General features: G+C 37.2%; 1 protein-coding gene across 9 annotated transcripts in view; it reads left to right on the top strand.

Moving 5' to 3' along the window:
- LOC132151816 (low-density lipoprotein receptor-related protein 8-like) overlaps positions 1-11,415 on the top strand; it is a 196,354-nt gene extending 184,939 nt beyond the window's left edge. For 2 of the 9 annotated variants that reach the window (XM_059560207.1, XM_059560204.1), the window contains 2 exons: positions 2,639-2,713; positions 7,018-9,310. In XM_059560207.1, coding sequence (XP_059416190.1) covers positions 2,639-2,713; positions 7,018-7,040 — 98 coding nt within the window. In that variant the 3' untranslated portion in view covers positions 7,041-9,310. Of the gene's footprint in view, positions 1-2,638; positions 2,714-5,539; positions 6,096-7,017; positions 9,311-10,255 lie in introns of those variants that run through there. The other 7 variants (XM_059560206.1, XM_059560201.1, XM_059560205.1 and 4 more) reach the window with 5 other exon arrangements.
- Positions 11,416-14,277: the final 2,862 nt, after the last annotated feature.

The raw sequence follows: 14,277 nt of genomic DNA, 5'->3' as shown, positions 1-14,277 counted from the left end.
CCGAGCAGCCAGCCCTGACTGATGAACATTGCCCTCAGCCTTGTTCCTCTCCACACTCAGTGTTTCACTCTCACCCCCCACAGCCTCTGAGCTTTGTGTGGGGATGCTCAGGTACATGGCCACCTTGACACAGCAGGAAAAAAGGCATTAGTGACTTCAGTAATAGGATCTACATCCATGATAGCCCTCCGAAAGTCTTTGAAAGGTTGTCTGTCGAGACTAGAAATATGGGAAAACAACATTTTAGTAGCCTTGTCACCTCTCAGCCCATAATTAAAGCGCAGAAGTGCTCATTCTTGATGTTAACCATAAATTTGCTCTTGAATATTTTATGACTACCAGCATATTATGCGGCGGACATGTGAAACCTTCCATTAGATAAAACCTGTAAATTGCTGCACTGAGGATAGTGATGAATTACGTTAGCACCCTTTCTGCCTTTTATGGCTGATTTCTAATGAAGACAAAGACTTGCCTGTAGATTTTGAGAGAATTCTACAAATATGACTAAATCTTCTATAAACTGCTGTTCAGAGGTTTTGGGACAGTAAGATATATATATATATATATATATATATATATATATATATATATATATATATATATATATACACAGTACAGACCAAAAGTTTAGACACACCTTCTCATTCAAAGAGTTTTCTTTATTTTCATGACTATGAAAATTGTAGATTCACACTGAAGGCATCAAAACTATGAATTAACACATGTGGAACTATATATGGAATTATATACATAACAAAAAAGTGTGAAACAACTGAAAATATGTCATATTCTAGGTTCTTCAAAGTAGCCACCTTTTGCTTTGATTACTGCTTTGCACACTCTTGGCATTCTCTTGATGAGCTTCAAGAGGTAGTCACCTGAAATGGTCTTCCAACAGTCTTGAAGGAGTTCCCCCCGAGAGATGCTTAGCACTTGTTGGCCCTTTTGCCTTCTGTCTGCGGTCCAGCTCACCCCTAAACCATCTCGATTGGGTTCAGGTCCGGTGACTGTGGAGGCCAGGTCATCTGGCACAGCACCCCATCACTCTCCTTCTTGATCAAATAGCCCTTGATGCCTTCAGTGTGACTCTACAATTTTCATAGTCATGAAAATAAAGAAAACTCTTTGAATGAGAAGGTGTGTCCAAACTTTTGGTCTGTACTGTATATATGTATGTATGTATTTATGTATGTATGTATATACTGTTTTCCAGCAATTAAAAAAAATCACAGTTTCCACAAAAATATTAAGCAGGATAGCCGTTTTCAACACTGATAACAAGAGATGTTTCTTGAGCACCAAATCAGTATATTAGTATGATTTCTGACGGATCGTGTGACAATGAAGGCTGGAGAAACGGCTACTAAATTATTTCAAACTGTAATCAAATTTCACAATATTATAATTTTTTACTCTATTTTGATCAAATAAACGTAGCATTGGTCAGTATCTCATTAACACTTAAAAAGTTTAAAACTATTCTAACCCCAAACATTTGAACGGTGGTGTATGTAGCTGCAAACAGCGATTTAAGTGCCAAGCACACCAGCTGTGTATGTATCTGTAGTAGATTTGTAAAATATATATGATATATTGTTCAAAATGAAAAATAAAACCATGGGTTGTGAATTTATTAAGCGTGTGTTAACTGTATTCAGTGCTCATAATGGAGTTTGTCAGCATCACCTGTTACAAGCCAGTTGTTTGTACTAAAAGCATTTCCACATTATTGAGTTTGGATACACTGCTTCATCTTTTCACAGCCATATGGCTCTGTGAATGATTTTATGGATGTAATAAATAATTTAGCATGAAGAGAAATGCAGTGCTCTTTTAATAGGAACTTAAAAAAAAAATTAAACAGGAACTATACACTATATAAAAACAGAAGCAAATGATGCAAATGAAGCGTTGCCATGGAAACCCAGATGTCACTGGTCTCACACAAATAACACACGCACTTTATCTTTAAGAGGATCACCTTTCCGACAAATGTTTTCTTGATTGCCTTTCCCTTTATGTGCGGTCATTGCTGTATACACTGCATTTATTTAGTTTCCTACCGATTTTCCAAGCCCTCAGGCTGTCTTGTCTGTATCTGTATGCCAATGCTGTACCATCTAGTCCTCTTAATCTCCTGGCTCAGACTCCATTATCAGACACTAATTATGCTGTAGCTAATGGAGGGCCACGTGCTAATTGTGAGATTGAGGTGGGATTTATTTGGTGGAAACAACTGCTCAGCAGAAACCTTTAAAGGAGGATGCAACAGCACAAAGCAAAGTGCTGTATGAATAGCAATATATGGCCTTGGGCAATATAGCAATGTAAATGGACACTTCACTATACAAGAAGAGAAGATTCATTTAAATTGAAAACATGCAAACATGCCTGTTACATGCTGCAACCACAGTCACTGTTTTATTTTGATGCTGTTTTAAAGAAATAGTTCATTTAAGGAAAACCTGTCATCATTTGCTCACTAATTGTGGACAATACAGTGCTGTTTACTAAACTGCAGATTACAGATCTTGTGAATAAATAGAAAATTAATGGTCTTTCTTTGTTTTCCCTCATTGATCATTAATAGTCTTTCTTTCTTCATTTGTCTTTTTCGCTCATCTTTCTATTTCAGCTGGAAGTGGAAATGACCACTTCCTCCTTGGTAGCAATATTACTGTTGCAGTTTTGGGTATTGTCATTCCAATAGGTGAGTATTAATCTCAACTAAGCATTTTATACTGCATTTTGAATTCAGACTTGTTCACCCAGTAAATGAACAGCTTTTGCCCTCAAGCTTTATGTGCACTACCTGCTTTGGAGACACTTACGTGGGCCTAACTACCCATTTATAAACTTGCTGCTGCTTCATTTAGCTTAATATTCCTGGTTAAATACAATTTAAGTGCCACTGACAGCATGCTAATTATTCCAGAAATAATTTCAACCCCTTTCTGAGTTTGCTATCTGATGTTAATGTCCCTTTGTGCAACGAATCCATTTCTTCACTTTGCAAACACGTGATGCATGAAACAATTGTTAATAATAAATATTTATTCTTATAGATTACTTGGAATAAACCAGTAAAATCTTTTTTAAGGTTACATTACATCCCGGTGGTCAGTTGTATCTGTTCATTCTCATCCCGGCAATGGTACACAATGTGGAGGACACACTTTTTGCTCTTGAAACTTCTCTCATAAACATTTTTATAGATTTTTCATCAACCAAAAGAATATGATTTATATTTCAAGCTAATACCTTACATTTAGATTGGAATTATTTGTATGAATTTGAATTGAAGCAGGAATTTTCTTGTTGCCTAGAAACAACATTGTGCAGTGAAATGGATATTGATGTAGAAGTATTTTTCTGATTATGCTCTATTAAAAAGGACAATTATATTTATACGTTCATATTTCATTACATTTGTTTTATATTTATATATTTTTTCACTGACGAGGTAAAAAAAATTCTTCAAACTAGACAGCGTGACATTTCCATCATTTCATTTTTTGAATGAAGAGCAGTACTGTAGATTATCCATAGATCATGCACAGCTGCTGTCGATTGAGCTTGAATCTTGAATTGTATTTAATCCAGAAAATTCTTTCTAAATTAAAGTGTCTATTTCAAAAATGTATATTACAGCGGCCTAAAACATGTTTTTTAAATATGTTGTGCTCATTATGAAATAGTGCTTTATAAATGGTTATTTTTGATCTTGCAAAAAGTGTCACTCATGCATTTTGATTTTGTGATCATTCTCTCAGTTTCTATACATCATCCTTTTGACTGTTTGAGCAAACTAAATAATAGTACTTTTATATCTAAAGTACAGTAATGTATACATTTCTGCAAAAAGTCTCTGTCAAAAGGACCTGATGGGCTTCATTGATTGTCTGAGCTGTGTCTGGCGAGTGGCTTAGTAGGATTGAAATGACCTTGTCTGTGCTCATATTCAAATGAAAGACACTATGTGAAATACCTTTCCTCTAAAAAAAATTAAAATAAAAAAAAAAAACGTCCCTCTATGGCCATCCCTTAAATTTGCAACATTTTTCTAAATGCTTTCTTTATTGTAGTTTGGTTAAAAAAAACAACATCATATAAAAAAAAATGCTTTCCAAGTGTTTATAGTGAGACAATAGAACCTGATTGATGGAGGGAAACACGTCATGAGGAGGTCTCTGAGGTTTCCCAGTCAAATTAAAAATTAGGGAGAACTTCCAAGGGACAAGAGAAGCCATGGTTGATCTTTTAAAATAGGGAATAGGTTAGCCAGCCACTGCAGGAAAGCCACACTTGGTTATCAATTCACCCAGAATAGCAATGTGCTCCCCCCAACCATTTACATGTAGCTTGTGTGAGCATACACACAGTCCAATTCGATTTCCCCTGGACCCCTTAGACCCCTGTTTTCTCACAGAGCAGCATGTGAGCACCCACTTCCCATATTCCACTAAGCCACTGCGCGCACGTGTGTGTGTTTGCGTGTGTGAGTGGGAAAGGTGCGTCTTTGGCAGCCCTAGTTATAAAATATACATATGTGCTATTTTGGGGGTTTTAGACGTGCTTTTAAGTAGTCCTTTTGGTGGTGATATGTTCTGACTTTTCTTAAATTATGTACATTATTATTTAAAAGATTGAGGACAGTAAGATTTTTTTATGTTTTTAGAAGACGTCTCTTATGTTCACCAATGCTGCATTTGTTTGATCAAATATACAGTAACACAGTAATATTGTGAAATGTTATTACTATAAAATAAGGGTTTTCTATTATCATATATTTATGTATTTTATTGTGTTGGCAAGGTTTCTTTCAGAAATCATTTTAATATGCTGATTTGCTGCTCAAGTAAAATTCTTATTATTATCAGATATGAAATCAGCTGTGCTGCTTAATATTGTGGAAAAAATGATTACTTTTGTCAAAAGTCAAATTTATATTAAAAAAAACTACATTTTTTTAACAGGTTTGTTTTTCCTTTTTTATAAATTACACTTGTATAACCTATACAATTTTGTAGATTTTATTTAATGTTTATTGGTATAAAATCACACAAATAAGGGTTTTAAATTACATTTAAATATGTACTAGATTTTGGTAAGAGAGTTGCAAACGTAGAAAGCGTTGAATAAAAAAAAATATATATTTTGCATTTTATTAATTAGTAAGATCTTCCATGCATACAGAAAATGCAAATACTGCACACAATATGCATACTGCTGATATATTACAAGTAGGTTCTATACATAGTGTAGTTTTCACACCAGTGTTATCATCTGGGGATTCTGTGGAATACAGTGAGATTTGCTTTGATACATATTGTTATCCACCAAATTTCTTGTTTTTATAAACCATTTTAATAAAACCATTTGACCCTGGTCTGCCATGATGCACCTTAAGGTTTGAGTGTGTGAGCTTGAATATATATGTGTGTGTGCGTGTATGTGTTATTATGCGCCGCTCTGTGTCCCCTGGCTGTGTTAACGCCCACGCCATATGTGTTGACTGTGTGTTAAATGCATGCAGTTCCTATCCTTGCCACAGTGGTCATCGGCCTGATGTGTACCGGAGGCTACCTGGTGTGGCGCAACTGGAGGAGACGAAACACCAAGAGCATGAACTTCGACAACCCCGTTTATCGCAAGACCACAGAGGATGACGACGACGAAATCCACATCGGCCGCAGTGAGGAGATCGGACACGTCTACCCTGCAGTGAGTGGCAGTGCCAGACAGCCATACCTAGCACTGCCACTGGGGGGCAGTATCCCAGACCCCGCAGCTCACTGGTACTCAGGGTCACCTATGCTGTCCAGTGCAAAGTGAACAAAGAGAGGAAGACAATCGGATAGTGATAAAATGTGGGCGGGGCTAAGACAGCGTTCCCTAAGAGAGGGCGTTTTGCTACCTCTTTCGTCACACATATTTATACCCATAATTCACCACACATTTCCATTCAAATGTATGTTTAATTAGTGTACGGATTACCATGTGAGGTTTCATTAGTCTGTATGTGTTTCCCATAGGCTGATTCCGAAATCACGTACTCTCTGAGTAGGTACCATTTCTGAATAAGTAATTACTTTGCGACCATTAAAAAAATGTGTTCTAGTGTATAGTACGAATGTGTGTAATATGAATTTAATCCAGATGTACTACATTCGCCATATTGTCATTATCATTTGACCCATCACCCATTCACTGCCAATCACAAATCCTCTCCTCTGGCCTCATGGGATAGAAAAGAGTAAAGTTGATGGGAACTGTTCACCTATTGTTTTAAGACTACTATGAAGTCGTACATACTACTCTTTTCCTTTGCATTTTTTTTTTTTGCTTACTATATACTAGGGAAGTATGCGATTTTGGATGCAGCCATGGTCTTTGGTTTCCTTGAGTTGTGTGTGTGTGTGAAGCTTTAAATGCTTTCCACGTTTGAAAGCTTTGAAATTGTGCTCTCCCTTTATCCAATAGTTGTTGTTTTTATTAATTCAGTTTAACTACTTTAGGGATGAGCAACGAGCACCTTAAATGACTGGACAATCTTTTAATATATTCTAATTTATTTATTAATTTAGGTGTTTGCTGGTAATTTATTTGGATGGTGTAATGATTAATTAATATATTTGCATAACTGTCGGCCTGGGTTAAAATAGCTAACATGGCGCTGTTGAGAGCTGTTAGTCAGATTGAGGGATTATAACAGTGTGATTTGAACTTCCTGTGCTACAGTCAGCATGTCAAGCACAAGCAGAGATAAAGACATCAGTCGCGCACCAGAAACGGGGCGGGCCGCCCCAGTGGCATAACAGGATTCTCTCCAGCGCCCCACACATCGCGCTCTTCACGGTGTGTGTGTGTGGGGGGGGGGGGGGGGGGGATCTGCATATTGGATGTTTTTGTAGCCGTCTCCTTCTCCATGGTCCTTCTCATTTTTTCCTGTGTGTTTATTTCTCACCCTTTCTCTCAACACTTGTAACTGTTGTTTTTATTTGCTCTCCGCAGCGCGTGGCGCTCAGTCCGGATGATGACGGGTTCCCCTGAGGGGATTCTTGTACTTGCACTCTCCTTCTCCATCCCTGAATCCATACGTCCTTTAGTCCTCCATCTCTCCTTCCATCGAGGAGGTCGCACGAAACAACGCAGCAAGGCGCAGTTAGCCAAAAGGACACAAGGGCACTTGCTCTCCACAGCCGAGAGCTACAAACTGGGTTTGTCTTCTCATAGTGTCTTTTCCAGCCCATAAGTTCAGGCAATAATCACTAGTTTTAAAATTAAACTACTAGCATCATTCTTGCTCTGTGTCAGTAGTCATAGGTAGTGCTGTCTAATGATGACTAACTTCATAGCTCATCACGTCAGTAGTTGCTAAAACTCAGTGGCTCTCCTGTAGCCCTCGTGCTGTAGTTTTCTCTTTCTGTTTTTAGAAATAATTGTATTACTGGTTAAGCTGGTTGGAGCTGAGCTATGGCCATTTTGTCTGGCAAAACTTGTTGGGAGAGAATTGTGGGCAGTCCATGCTGTTAGCATAGGAGATGAATAGAAGGAAATATGAAATAGGATTGGAGATAGGATGTGGAAAATTCATATTTGCAGACATAACACAAATTCCACCATGTGGCTGTTATGCATTCATATAATCTCACAAGCAAATAATATACCACAAAAAAATAAGATTTACCTGTAAATAAGTCAGAATCTGTAATTTTCCATCCTCCTGCTTACATACTTCTAATGCCAAGACTAGCGTTCCTTCACGTCTTCCATAGTCGCTCAAGTCAGATTGGACCCTTCTAAAAGATCTGCAGCCACTATCTGGAGATGAAGGGTTTCACCTCCCAGCTTTGAGAGGTAATAATATATTTTCCATTTTTATTTATTTCCAGCACTGGGTCTTCCATTTTCTCAAGTTTCTAGTACCAACTAAAATCTTCCTGCCCAGGCACATTTATAACCCCAAAAATTTAACTCAGGATGTCAGTTTTTCTAAAATAATATCAGTTATCGATATAATCTGTGTGGTTTGTTATCACAAACACGCTTATAGATACGGTAGCCAAGGTTTGATAATGGCTTAAATGCTGTTTGTTCATATCTACAGTCTAGATCGCTCCCTCTCAGACACACAAAAATACACACGTGCTCTCGCACAAACATAAATGTGTCTTTTCCGCCCCTACATTCGTCATGTCTTGGAGAAAACTCTTAAGCATTTAGCTTGCGGACAAAGAAGACATTGTCTGCCATATTGGGTAACTTAATGGCGGGATAGATTCGAGTCATAGAACAAAGCTTTGCTCCTTTGAACAGTCATCTGTTCAACACGTGGCACAGGAAATGAGGAGTGCCTGAATATAGGCTTCCTGTACATATCAACTCTCCAACTCTCTGTGTGTGATGAATGAGCGCTTGGTTATTTCTGTATCACTGTCAGAGAGACACTGACTTGATTGGACAATGTAAAAAAAAAGGCTAACCTAAATAGATGAGTCGAAAGGGCTTTGATAGATTCAGAAAAGTGGTTATCCCACTTTGTCCAAGACTAACTGAAATAAACTGAAAAGAAAATATGTAATTGGGGCCCCCCTGATAGTTTGCCATTTGTCCTGATTGAGAACCACTGATTTATAGATCCTATAGACCATTAAGGCCATCTTAACTTCATCTAAACCATCTTAAACCAGCAAAAAATAAAATAACTTAGGCTGGGTTAAGATTTTCTAGCAGGGATCAAAACTTGACATGTGACAGTATGTTTCTTTGTTACTGGGGTGTGATGTTAGATCAGATGGTTTTGAAGAAATAGTGAGTTGCCCTTTGTTGGAGGCTACTGAAAGTCCCTGAGATGTATGTTTGGTTCTGGCCAGCATGTGGCCGGTCTCGCATCTGGAGTGGTTCTTTGTTCCTGCCACCTTTGCTCTTCTCTGCTGTGATGAGGCATCTTGTGTGTGGCTCGTGTGAAACATCCCTCCACATTTCAAAGAATCCTCCATTAAGTCACTGTTTGCTTTCCATTAGAAAGAGAGACAGTGTGGGAGTTTCGTTGCTTAGGCTTTTGTCTGTGAAGATTAAAGAAGCTGTAGTCTGTAGTTGATTTTCTGCTCATACAGGCGTGAGATGTCTTCACTGAAGACATGTTTTGGAGATAACAGACCTATTGTCGTCGATATTATAGTTTGTTTAATGAATCTTCATTCATCCTTAACCATTTCTCACGTCAAACGGTGTATACAGTATGGAAAGTATAATGGATGAATGGACTTTGGAAGCAGTAAGAGTTTAGATGTTTTGAGTACTTTTTAAAAAAATACCGGTTCTGAAAAAGTGAAACTTTAGTTTTCGATTTGAGAATCTAAGACTAGCAATACAGGGTAATAAAACTGCTTAATGTGCTTTTTCAGAACTGTCATGTCATAAATTATTGTTTGATTATAAATTGGGTTTCTTCAGAAGCGCCTTCCTTATTAGATCTGGTTTGCTGAAACCAACTGAACACCAGGCTAGGAGACCAACTAAAATTAGAGAAAAAAAGAAGAAGAAGAAATGGTTTTAAATGGAATTTGGGCACTTATCAGCTGGTTTAGACTGGAAGGCAAGCTTTCTTGACCAGCTAAACCAACTGGACACCAGGCTAGGAGACCAACTAAAATGAGAGAAAAAAAACAGCCTAAACTGGTTTCAGATGGAATTTGGACACTAATCAGTTGGTTTAGGCTGGAAGACAAGCTTGTTGAACAGCTGATACCAACTGGACACCAAACAAACTAAGACCAGAAACTGGTTTTAAATGGATTTTATGCCCTTACCAGTTGGTCAGGCTGGCAGACCAGCTTGCTGACCAGCTAAACCAACTGAAAATCAGCATAGCCATCCTGGAAGACCAGTTAAGAACAACAAATAAGCTTAGGCTGATTTAATCAGTTTTTTTTGTTTGTTTTTAAAGGAGCATCATGAATGTTTCTTTCTCCTGACCCCATACTCATCATAGTTTTGAGGTGCTCTAGAGTTAGTGCAATTTTTTTTTAATTGTAATACTTTATTGCATTGAGCTCTCTAGCTGTCAAGGTTTCTACAAACAGATCACTTAGTTTACTATAATTCATGAACACATGTTCAGTCTGGTCACAGAAGGTTCTAGAACAGGCCTTTAGACCTTGGATTTTCAGCCTCTCTTGTACTTCATGACTGTTGTCCATCATTCTTACTCTATGCATATGTAACGGCGAGTCCTGCCTTCCTTTAGCACTGCAGGGATTCGCCACGCTGCTCCTTCACCCCACTCCACTGTGACTAACATTCGTAATATCCGTAACTCCTCCTCATCACCGTCTACCTGTCATCCACATCGGCCCAACGTTGCTTTTGAAAGGGCTACCATTCTTTTAAAACGGACGATACACTGGACGATATGCTGAAACCTCTCCTGGAACAGTGCTGTTTAGTTTGGTGGACTTGTAGAGCAGAACCACTAAAGAGTCATGGTAACATTCCCGTCTGTTCTCTTTGTGACCTGTGGGAGAAAAAAACGGTTTGCCCCTGAGATCATGTTGACAATGATGTATATTACTAGAAGAACTGTTCATTTTTTGTATGGTTTGTAGGGGGGAGGAAGGAGGGCCTGTCATTCCTGTCATTTGAGGAAACATGCGTCCCAGTCAGTCCATAGCTGTATGGAGACATTTTGTACGCTGTTTGTTGCACAAACTTTTTTCAAGAAGCCTTCTGCACTGTATAAATGATTACATAGGATGGGGGGGGGGGGGGGGGGGGGGTAGCCGTTGCAGTCCAATGAGTCTGAATCATGATTTGTAAATATGTTTTCATACAGCAAAACTTTTGATAAGGTTTTAAACATTTCTTGTAAAATGAAGATGTGTATATTAGTCTCCTGGACAAAAAATGAGTGTAGACCATATGGATTTATATGTACTCAAAAGCACTGGATTTCTTTACTACTTGATTGTAACTAAAAATTAATAATCTGCCAAAGTGTTTGTATTTATTTTTCTTCCTCCCGTTCTTAATTTTATTTTTGCATTTTAACCCCAAACATCAAGAAATAGTGCTTAATTTGTATTTGTACATTTATTTATTAGATAAATTTAATTGTAATTCTATTTAATAGATTAGACTTAGTGTTGAAAGAGAGGGTTACAGTTTAATTTATTGGTGCCTTGTATGTGTTCATGTTTTTTTTCCTATAATGTTATGTTTTGTTTGCTTTTCTGCTGTCTGTGTCAGTGGGTCGGAGGTGGTGGGAACAGGGAGGGGGTTTTAACATTAGCAAAACTGTACTTACTTGGAATATCTGTACTGTATGCCAAAATGGTCACACTCACGTTTCTATGAAATTCAAGTTGTTGATAAATATCTATATATTGATATATTAAATTGTTCAAAATATTTTGTCGCTCTTTGTCTCGTTATTCTTAAAAATTGCATTCTGTTAAATCAGAACTGTTGTCAGTTGTTTGTGGTATTGAAGAATGATTTAAAGTTCTTTGTTATCTTTTATACCCCTGCATAAATTTGCAGGCCCTTTCCTGCATACCAGCTTACAGTTCTTGTCAGTATGCCGACATTGCGGTTAAGTCTGGCTCCCTGGAGGAGATGGTGGCTCTGTGCCTGGAAATGGAAAGAGATACTCCCCCGCCAGGTGTCACACTGTGATTTTGCTAATGTCTGCGGTGAGTATTAGCCCCCAGGGAGACCTAAATAAAATGAGGAAACTGCTTGAACTCCCAGTGGCCGCCTTGACAGCGGGCACATTTGATGAATGTGATTTGTTTACAAAGTTGTCATGGTGCTCACCCGAAAACCTCAATTCTGTTACCATTTATTCACCCTAATGTGGTTCCAAACCTGTATGACTTTATTTTCTCTGCAGAACACAAAATTTTTTGAATACATATTTTGAAGAATGTCATTCAAAAGAAATACATGTTTGGAATGACAAGGGGCACTCTACATTGCTGTAGAGTGCAATAGTACAGGTTCTAGAAATAAATATTGAATCTGTAAATGTTAATTGATTCTTTTGATGATTAATATTTTTAAACAAACACTTTTTAACAGCAGAATTGCTAGTGAAAAGCTACATTACCAATGATTATGGAAAAAAATATCCACCAATCAGAGAATCATGGTGAGCAAATCACACCAAAACAGTTTTTAAAACTCTCACACCCATGAAGCACCCCAAATTACTTTTGTGTGTGTGCCTGTGTTTATATATGATTGTCATTCACAGTGCTTCATGGGATTTTATGTACATGTACATGTACATACATGTACATCATGTACATTTGTCTTCTTGTACGATTTTCAAATACTTGATTCAAATTAAAGTGTATGTTGTTGTGGTTCACCTCATAGCTGTTTGATTTGGTTTAAAATGAAAGGGAAGTATACTTCCGGAACCAAGGCTGCTGAAAAGGTGCACAGGCACTAATGCTCTTTTGTAGCTCTTTGTGTAAGATGGATGGTATTGAGTATGTAGTCTCTGAAATAGTCCTCAAAGAGAACTGAATCTTGTTATCTTCATTTAAAATAGATGAATATTCCCAGTCCCTAATCACTTCTATCCCTCAATAATTTTTTTTTTTTCAAAAGTACAGTTATTTCCTCTTCTTTTTCGAGCTTTATTTTAGCAGGGCGAATGACATTTAAAGAACCCTACTTCTGTGCGAACACCCAATTATTATGCAGATGGTCTGACTGTGGCAAAGGGAGCTGGGTGTCTGTGTCATCTGTCTAGGTGAAAGGGGGACAGAGCATTCGCTAAAAGCTATTACGACTTAATTACTGCTAAAAATTTCTTTGTGGTACCAGGGAGTGTGTTGTTCACAAATAAACAAGGATCTGCAAAAAGGGCATGGAAAACATGAAGGTAATACAGATTAGGATGGGGAACTGGAAAACAGCATTTGGGATTAAAACCCAATATGCTGCTGTTCCTGTTGCCCTCCTTCCTGCTTTTTTGTTAAAGGGATAGTGCACCCAGAAATGTACATACCCCAATGTCATTCCAAATCTGTAAGAAATGCTACTATGTAGCCTAGTTACAACAATTTTTTTTAGCTATTTTGGTTCAAATCTGACTGAATTTGGTCCAAAACACAAAATTAATTTTCAAATGTACGGTTACGGTGGTCTTCTTTTGAGTTCACACTTTCATGACGTAATGCCACTTTGACTGTCGGGTAGAAGTCGCCTCAGTGCAAGCTTTGCAGAATTTCCACCGAGTAGAAGAAGGCCACCGAATCTGCATAATCGAATTAGAATGCACCTTTAGTTTATTTAAGAACATAATTTTCTTAGTGACAGAAATAGTGGTCAAATTTATGAATAAATTGTCCTTTGAGTCCTTTCCTTTCTAATCTTGCACTGTATATTTAGAAAAACACTATATTGCTGAATCGGTCTGAATTTGTCAATATGACTATTTTAATCAATAGAATTAGTGTCACATACAAGTCTCACACACAAGAATCGAGTAGCTTCACAAGACTTGTAATATAGACCAGTTATATTTCCATACTTTGCTAGTTTATTATTATTATTTATTTATTTAATTATTTTTTTTAATAATAATAAAAAAAAGCTCCTGTCCTATGGCTGTATAGATGAGTGACCTCTCTCTCTCTCTCAATTGAATATGTCCTTTATTGGCATGACAATTGTTACAGTGTATTGTACAAATCTATTTAATTTTTTTATGCTAACAACAATGTAATCAATATTCTATTTATTAAAGTTATGTATTAATTACACTAACAACAATGTAATCAATATTCTATTTACTGAAGTCATGTATTAATCTCATCAACAGTGTTTTTAAGCATTTTACATTTATTAAAATAACTCACAGCAGTTTAATTTAAACAGTATATTTTAAACTTACGTTCAGCTATTCTTTTTAATACACAACTTTGAACTATTTTTTTAATTTTTCAGATCTCTGTAAATATCAGTCACAGACGCAGAGATTTACAGTCGTGGCCAAAAGTTTTGAGAATTACATAAATATTAGTTTTCAAAAAGTTTGCTGCTAAACTGCTTTTAGATCTTTGTTTCAGTTGTTTCTGTGATGTACTGAAATATAATTACAAGCACTTCATACGTTTCAAAGGCTTTTATCGACAATTACATGACATTTATGCAAAGAGTCAGTATTTGCAGTGTTGGCCCTTCTTTTTCAGGACCTCTGCAATTCGACTGGGCATGCTCTCAATCAACTTCTGGGCCAAATCCTGAATGATAGCA

The sequence above is a fragment of the Carassius carassius genome, chromosome 10 (genome assembly GCF_963082965.1).
Source record: "Carassius carassius chromosome 10, fCarCar2.1, whole genome shotgun sequence".
Classification (NCBI taxonomy): domain Eukaryota; kingdom Metazoa; phylum Chordata; class Actinopteri; order Cypriniformes; family Cyprinidae; genus Carassius; species Carassius carassius.
This window is presented reverse-complemented; position numbering and strand designations above follow the sequence as displayed.